The sequence below is a fragment of the Pinus tabuliformis genome, chromosome 6, assembly GCF_031772625.1.
Source record: "Pinus tabuliformis cultivar Carrire ecotype Pingquan chromosome 6, CPIR1, whole genome shotgun sequence".
In the NCBI taxonomy this organism is placed as follows: Eukaryota; Viridiplantae; Streptophyta; class Pinopsida; order Pinales; family Pinaceae; genus Pinus; species Pinus tabuliformis.
The window spans coordinates 756,377,578-756,386,228 of record NC_142292.1 but is presented as its reverse complement, the minus strand read 5'-3'; the positions used below and the strand labels follow the sequence as shown (position 1 = coordinate 756,386,228).

At 39.4% G+C, this 8,651-nt stretch overlaps 2 protein-coding genes across 2 annotated transcripts; both read right to left on the bottom strand.

Annotated features, from left to right (window-relative positions):
• Positions 1 to 1,332: 1,332 nt before the first annotated feature.
• Positions 1,333 to 5,660, bottom strand: LOC149260937 (putative beta-1,3-galactosyltransferase 8). The gene is made up of 10 exons (XM_089461618.1): positions 5,536 to 5,660; positions 5,287 to 5,383; positions 4,931 to 4,971; positions 4,750 to 4,824; positions 3,835 to 3,984; positions 3,450 to 3,578; positions 2,797 to 3,008; positions 2,356 to 2,613; positions 2,157 to 2,244; positions 1,333 to 1,649 (listed from the first exon to the last, which is right to left on the bottom strand). The coding sequence occupies exons 1-10, from the start codon at positions 5,658 to 5,660 to the stop codon at positions 1,520 to 1,522; spliced, it is 1,305 nt and encodes a 434-aa protein (XP_089317744.1). The 3' UTR covers positions 1,333 to 1,519.
• A 299-nt stretch (positions 5,661 to 5,959) lies between these two features.
• On the bottom strand, positions 5,960 to 7,333 carry LOC149260936 (putative UPF0481 protein At3g02645). The gene has a single exon (XM_089461607.1). It carries the CDS (start codon positions 7,331 to 7,333, stop codon positions 5,960 to 5,962), a length of 1,374 nt encoding a protein of 457 aa, XP_089317733.1.
• Between the last annotated feature and the right edge of the window lie 1,318 nt (positions 7,334 to 8,651).

Below are 8,651 nucleotides of genomic sequence, written 5' to 3'. Positions count from 1 at the left end.
ATGAAGTTAACATTTAAGATCTAGGGCTAAAGAACAGGGAATTACGCCTGTATGGTTGATCTGGTTGTTTGGATGAGGCATATGATTTTATAAAAAAAATGCCATTTAAACCTAATGTTACTGTTTGGGGAGCCTTACTTGGTGCCTGCCAAGCCCATGGCAATATGCATATAGGAAAAGTTGCAGCAGAACACTGCAGTTGGATTGAGGTAAAGAGCAGGGTACAACAGTAAGCATATTGATAAGCAGAAGAAGGTATTCATGTGATTGAAGGACAACGAAAGTGTGCATTAATCTGAATTTAGGCTTGGGATACTTTACCATCAAATTAGTCAAAACGTCTTTATAAACCAACTACTAGGATCAATAAAGAATACCATTCATAAGTGTCCATACTGCAGCTGCTTTCATAAGTGTCCATTAATCTTCAGCAGCAGCGACCAAAAAGGATGAATAGGACTAGGAAGTTAGAGTGTGTACTATATAGCAAGTGAACTCTTGATGCATCTGCAATCTAGATTCTAATATAAGCATGTCACTTGACTCTAAGACTGGGGCTGCTAGGTCAACAACGTATCCATGCAAGTAGAGAAAGTAGAGTATGGCAAGTAGAGAGGTTGTAGTAGGTCCAGTTGGCTGATGGCAATGACAACTTCTATATGCCGATATTCTCTATGTATGATTTATATGGTTCAAATGGATTAGCATTGCCCAGCTCTGGCATTGCCACTTGGCTCTGTAGTGGATGGAGACTTCAGATTTCATAGGCCTTGTTAGCTATGGAAGTGGGCCTTGATGAGTTTAGAGAGAAATTTTCTATGCCTGTATAGTATTTTAAAACGTCTTTATGCCAGCTCATATAGTAACACTTCGATATGCAACATCTAGGGCCTAAAATCTAATGGCCAGGGCAAAACTTAGATATGGCAACATCATATTATGTTCAAGCGTATATATATATGAATCCAATGGTTATAATGGACTTTGTCAATGTTTCTATGGTGACATCATATATTGATGGCTTTACTGTCTCTCGCATCAAATCTAGAACTAGGTCTAGGGCGGAGTGAGCCTCCATAGTTCCAGGTCCAATAGGCCCCATAGTAGCAAGTCGAAATAGGCTTTCACCACAGGGTTAGCTTTAATTCCAAGTTGCACTAATTAGTTAGAACCAACTGTGTTACAAGGCGGCAGACGGCAAAGGGAGAGTGAGTGCATGCATGGGCTTTAAACTCTAAAACGTAACGTAGTTTCTAGTCATCAACATATTTTGGAGAGGCCTGAATGAAGGCTATGAATTTCAATTAGATTAGCAAAGAGTTTTGACCTTAAGGTTCAAGGTTGGCTACTTAATAGCAGCTGCATTTTCTGTCATAGACAATATACAACACATATGAAGGAAACCCTCCTATGAAAATTTCAACACCTTCAAAAAGCTGTAAAACTTCAAAGCAAAATTGAGCAGACAATGACGTTCTGCTAGTGAAAAATATCTCGAGTGGAGAAGGCAGGGCCACACTCACGAATTTATAGATATGTACGTAGCCAGATCTTTTGAAATAGCATAAATCTGACCAGTAGCATGTCTGAAGTATCTATTACCCTCTTCACCAAACTTCCAATATTCTGGCTCATGATACTTGACACCTCTGAAAGAACACAAATTATTCTTATTAGCACATTTTCCTAAATGTAAGACAGTAAATATTAGAAAACTGCGAGAACCAAGGTTTTGTATTGCAGCAGGCACACGAAAATCCTCAACAGGCAGCCTTAAAAGAACACCTCAGTTTAAACTTCAAACTCCACAGCAGTCTACACATGATTTACTGCCATTCAAGTATTATAATACCATGGCTTTTGATTCAAACAAAGAACCTCAATTCCGTGGAAGACATCTATGTCCCCTCTAAATATAAAACGACTTCGGAAACTGTTTACAAGCCACTAATTTGAATTTTGTACAGAGTGACAGAACACAGCACAAGGATATGATTTGCTTCTGAAATCCAAAAGACTATAATCATTTAGCTCTATACATCTTCAATCACAATTTTCACAAAATTATAAACAAATTCAATTCAGAAAGGTCCAGTATTTTAGGATATTCTCTGGAAACCCAAATTGCTTTATGCTATTTGGTCATAACTACTTACTTCTGTGCAAGAACAGGTCCAGATTTCATGCAACCAATGTAAATTATTGGTTTAGATTGGTATCGTGCAAGAGTGGTGGCCAACATCCCTGAGAAGAGCATCCGTATGTTCTTAGTGATAACAGAATAGGGCAAAGATATCCTTCCATTGATAGTAGTTATCAACTTATCCTGGTTCTAAAAGAATGAGGGATTGGTACCTAAATTAACATGCACATCATCATCGACCTTAACATAGAAATATGCATCCCATTTTGCTACTGTTGTAGAAAAATAGGTCTTGGTCTTTGCTGAGAGCTCGTGGTAGCCTTCAACATGTTCCAATCTAAGGAAATCATGATGTTGTGCGTCTTCTGAATCAATGGCACGATCCAAAATACCACCAGGTGTAACACTGTGTCCAATAACGAACCTAATAACAATGCCTTTCTTCTCCTCCAACTGCTTCAGTTTGGATCCTGTGAGGAACAAAAGGTCCAATTATCAAAATCCACAGATATCTAGAAAAGCTACAGACAGCAGAATATCCCTGCCCTAGGTTCATACACGCTCATGAGAACTATTTTTGCAATTAAAAGCATTTATTATTTATTAACCAGATTACAAAACCTAAAAATTTATTAGCAATAACTAATATGTACCTTGTGGCATCCAGGTTTCTCGAATAGAGTCCCGCCGCTTTCTACTGCTAAAAGTTGTATTGATTCCAATCACAACAAATGCCTTCTGGCGTACCTCAGGGCCTTGTCCATCAGGCTTCTCAAGAACAGGTGACCCATTGAGGTTGGCTGATTTTTCAGTCCGAGCAACTGCTAATTCCATTTCAAGAGAAGAAATTGTTTTGTCTAACGATCTGGATACAAGAATTTACAAGCTCAAATGAAGGGTTTCAATTTTGTTGTCAAAAAAGTGCACACAAACAAATACCAAATCCAAGTTTTATACAATAACAAGAAATCCTGTGCCATCGATGCCTAAACCATAGAAATATAAAGCCACCTCAGTTTCAAGGGCATTTGATAACTACAACTGACTACCCTATGAACTGCTAAATATGTATGATGAATTAGCAAAATACTAGGCAATGTAGCTGAAATAGGCAATATGCAGGGTAGTGATCATGAATGACAACCGACATAAGTTAAGCCATAAATCGAAAGAGAACAATGAAAGCTGCTGCCTGTTACCTCAAAACAACACAATCATCATAGGCATCCATGAATGACTTCATTCAGATTAAGGGTGCTAGAATAGTCACATAAACAGGTAGAACAAGGTCTTTGAAACTACTCACTCAATGGCATAGATAAGATAGGGAGCGAACACGGCACTTGCAATGACAGCCATTGGAAGAACTGTGGATCCTAACATGGAAGAGGACCAGCAAAGCCATTTTCCTGCTTTTTTGACATAGTTAGCACACCTAAATTCAAATTAAATGAACTCAAAACCATCTCAAATTAATCTCTCTAGGATACATATAAATTCATGTTACAAGCTGCTTTTTGGAAGAAAACTGCGAAGTTAACAATGAATAATACAATTGTGCTAATGGAAAAATTGAAACGAAAAGAACTGACTATGTCTCATGTGAGTTGTAGCTGACGTTCTTTAATCTCATTCTTCTCGACTTTTACTGGCCATAGTTGCTCATGTTGATCCTTAACAAGACAAGATACCTTCTCTTCTGACTTGTCATAAACGCGTTATGCAGTTGCTTGCATCCATCCACAGGTGGTGTAGAGGAATGACTAGGACTGAGAGGTATCTCTCCACGAGAAGAATCCTCAGATGATTTCTTTGTTTGATAAGGTGCCTTTGTACAGACTCTGGAATTTAGAAACACGCAAAGGACAATGGTTTTAGAAACAAAGACAAATGCATGAACTACAAGTTCAAAAAATAAAATGCCAGATGCCCAAATACCTTTCTTTTCGCTTTTCAAGAAATCGAGTTGAAAATATCAGAAAGTTGGTTATTTCAGCAACTGCTTCATTATAAAAGTTCATCTTCTCAATGACAAACCCACAGTTTAGTAGGAAATTCAAGATACAACTGAATTGCCTGCTTTTTTGACATAGTTAGCACACCTGAATTCAAATTAAATGAACTAAAAACCGTCTCAAATTAATCTCTCTAGGATACATATAAATTCATGTTACAAGCTGCTTTCTGGAAGAAAACTGCGAAGTTAACAATGAATAATACAATTGTGCTAATGGAAAAATTGAAACGAAAAGAACTGACTGCGTCTCATGTGAGTTGTAGCTGACGTTCTTTAATCTCATTCTTCTCGACTTTTACTGGCCATAGTTGCTCATGTTGATCCTTAACAAGACAAGATACCTTCTCTTCTAACCTTGTCATAAACTCGTTATGCAGTTGCTTGCATCCATCCACAAGTGGTGTAGAGGAATGACTAGGACTGAGAGGTATCTCTCCATGAGAAGAATCCTCAGATAATTTCTTTGTTTGATAAGGTGCCTTTGTACAGACTTTGGAATTGAGAAATACGCAAAGGACAATGGTTTTAGAAACAAAGACAAATGCATGAACTACAAGTTCAAAAAATAAAATGCCAAATGCCCAAATACCTTTCTTTTCGCTTTTCAGGAAATCGAGCAAGCGATGCTTTACGCGCTTGTGGTACTGCTGGGTTTATAAAGAGACTAAATCAGGCATACATAATGAGAGTTTACCACAGTACAACCCAATACGAATTCACTAACATGCTACAGAAGTTCAAGACTAGCTAGTTCATCAGTCTGTACCTACCAGAAATTTTCATTGCCAGCTAAAAACATAATTGCTTGAGCCTGCCATCAACAGTTTCATTTACTCAATGCTGTAGAAATTTAACTGCACCGATTATATAAATGCAAATGCTCTCATACTAAAGAGACCTCCAAATAAAAAAAGAGTATAACAATAGTAATACCCACTTGTCACCTAATGACGTAGCTTCATGACAGAGAAATAAAGAGTAGTCCTATAAACCCTGGTAACCTTGCCTTTTTTGAACCAATCTTAATTAAAATCATTTGAGATTTTTGAATCAACCATCTAAAAAAAATGGTATTTCAATTTGAATTTACATATTGCAAAGTTCATGTAACCTTATTTGGGCATACCTTGTCTGCAGGAACATCATCATAAACATTTACTGAGCCAGAATAGAAAATTGTCAGCTGTGCGCCTGCTGGCTTTTCAGAAACACTGGCAACAGCCCTTCAAAACCAAAAATGCCCACAGATTTGTCAATCCACAATGAAGCTAAAGATAATTGGCATTCTTCATGAACCATACAGAGAGTAAGATAATATATTTACAAACCTTAAACTAAAATCACAACTTAACATTAGCATTGACAATCATATTACCCTGGTATAGTGGCTCTGGTGGAGGCTCCAACAACAAGCAAGAAGGAATGTTGTCCAGCTAAGGGCATTCCTTGAAACTGTCTCACCAAAGTAGTTGTTCCTCGATGCTTATTTGACATCCACATTCTTTCGCACAATGGCTTGGGAGCTCAGTACCGGCTTTCCTGATGCAAGTTGTGTTGAGCTGTTTGTATAAAAAACACAAGAATTAATTGGCCAAAGCTTTCGTGGCCCATCAAAGTTCAGGAAATCCATGACTAAGGAGGCAGAGCAAAATAATTACAACAATATGTGAGCTGTTTGTATCAAGAAGACAAGAATTAATTGGTCGTCTATTAACCGTGTTATTTTTCAACCAAGTAATTTATTATATTTAAACATAAATTGAAGTTCATTAAAATTATTAGTAAAGTGAATATGCCGGTTAGAAAAATGAATACGACAGGCTGCCAAATGTTGCATGCACAAAGAAACGTGGCCACATGTTAGCAACGTAAAGTGTCTTCTCGTACACAAGACCAACTAAACAGCAAGAACCAACTGCTGCAAGCTGTGGTTTTGTGGACCAAGCATTTGTCACAAGAGACATAAATCCCTCTTCAGTTGCTAGAAAAACATTCCGTATCACCGCCAAAAGTATCGTTGCAGCTACCAGAGAAAGGAATTTCCACGACCCGAATACACGTTCATTCAGAAACTCCACCACAGCAACATTCCATTTTCTGTTATAATGATTGTTAATGTCCTTTATAACTTTGTCCAGATATGCAACTTTTGTGAGAGGAACGCACTTACCCATGCTGTTCCACAGGCTCGCAACCTCTCCATCGTTTCGGAGGTGGTTTGTAATAATTCCGCTCTCTTTCAGCAATCTAACATCTTCTTCGCTGTCGATCATCCCGTTTATGAAATCGGTGTATCGTGTGAAAACCAGCGCACCCGGAGCCGCAGAAGATTCAAATGCCACCAGATTTCTCAAGATTACCTCTGTGTTGGCATCCAACCTTACTTTGGGGAGGTAAATCGTGGCAGTCTTCTCATCAAATTGTATTGTGGTGAGGTCGCCGTCCGTAGCAACGAATTTGACTCCCGCAGAGGATAAAGCGGCCACGGATGGAATAGCTAGTTCGTCTCGTGTGGGCGGTATGATCTTTTCGGTGGATTCTTGGCCCTCCCCCTTTTCGGCTCCCTCTGCATCCTCCTCCTCAGGTTTCATCTCATCTTGATCGACAAAAAGAGACAAGGGTTTCTTCAGAGCACTCATAGCAGGCAGATTCCCAATAATAGAAAGAAGATGTAAGGGCAACTTCATCAGAAATCGCAGAGGCCTCCCGTTCAGCAATCGCCGAGGCAAATCTGTAAGAAATCGAAAGGGACCTACCTTAATAGAGGACAAAGTCTTCCACAACAAACTGAAAGCCTGTGTAACGGTTGACATGTTCTCTGTATCAGCCGTATCTTTCCCCTCCTCAGTTGAAGTTAAATTTTGATTGCTGGAAGCAGGGACGATAGCGTAATACAGCACCTCAAGCACATGCCCTTTCTCGTTTATATGGAGCTTTGAATCCTCGGGCAACTTCAAGTTGAAAGGCGATAATTCTTGGCACACAAGCCTCAGCAAGCTCGACAGCCTCTCTTTTGCCTTGGCTCTAGAACCCAATTGCAACTCCAAAAGATTTTGCAAAAGAAAGAGCGATAATTGATTTTCCAGCATCATGAGATCTCTGAAAATGGAGTTGTGGGTAGAACCAGTGCCAGTCAGATGTAAGACTCGCCCCAGCCTAGGTAAGTTTTTCATATGCCCTTTATTCCTAGCAAGATCTATTTCAAAAGCAGCAAGCAGCTCCACTAATATGAAATTAATATGAAATCTTGTCTGAAAGAAGGTGAAGATACAGGGCTCCGCTACCAGATCTAGTTCTTCTAGCAGGTGAAAAAGTAACTAAAGTAAAGGGGTAGTTCATAGAGGCCGCCATACCTGAAAGCAACTCTCGTGAGCTAGATAGAAAGCTACTACCAGAGCTAGCCCAACCACTGGTTCAAATACAACTGATTCCGAATCAATAGGCTTTCGAACTAAAGGATCCGTCTCCGGGCGAGGTGATAGCAAAGAGAGCATTGGTTTTCATTCAATCTCCACCGCAGCGACAGGACCAGGTTCAGATTATACGGATCCAGAGCTACCAGCATCATATTGAGATCGAGCAGTTCCACCGCCTTACCCCGACCGCTGTTGAACCATCGCATGCACCAGCTGCCAATGCACAACCTTGTAATAGGGAACACGAAACCTTACGAAACCTTCGCGAAGTAATGTTAACATTAAAACCAGACCAGTGATGGTTAGCGAAAATGCACCGGGCTTATTGCTTTTAAGCTATGCTCGAGCCTCTTCCACCTTGGGAAGAGGCCAAATAAGATCGCGAAGCCTGAGGTGCGAATGAAACTTAGCTTAGGTCGACATATCCCCGCACACAGCATTTCCAAACTTTAGGAGAACAACCGAATAACACCTAAGAACTAATGCTATCTCCATCTGGAACGATTACTATAGTCCCTGCCGGATGCCAGATGGCAGGGACTAATAAAGCTCCTAACGAGCGTCCGTCACCGCAATCTTGTTCGTTTACTCGGATGTTGCGCAAGTGGGAACGAATGTTTGTTGGTTTACGAATTAATGCCGAATAACGGTCTTCACAAGCATTTGTTTGGTATGTAGCTCTCACTAATGCTATTGATTTTAGGATTCAAGCTTTTAACTTCTAAAATCATAATGTATAGCGTTCTGGAGGTTTGTTTTGTTTTTTTTGTCTGTCTTGTTCGTCAAAATTCTACAGGGATGGGTTAGAAATTTTGAGTAGTGAATTTTCCAGGTTTCAAGCGCTGAGAGATTTTTCCGGAGTGGTGAATCTATACGTTAAAAATAAAAATAAAAAAATAAAGATTTGATAAGAAAATTATTGCCTAATTTTCAAAAAAAATACTCCAAAGCCATGGTTACCAAATTCGGGTGAATTGGCACAAAAAAAATTCGTGGGTTTGGTTCGATTCGTCTGCTAATTAGTGAAGTTCAATAAGGTACGGGTTTAGCTTCCTCTAGCTATCGCTCTGAACCG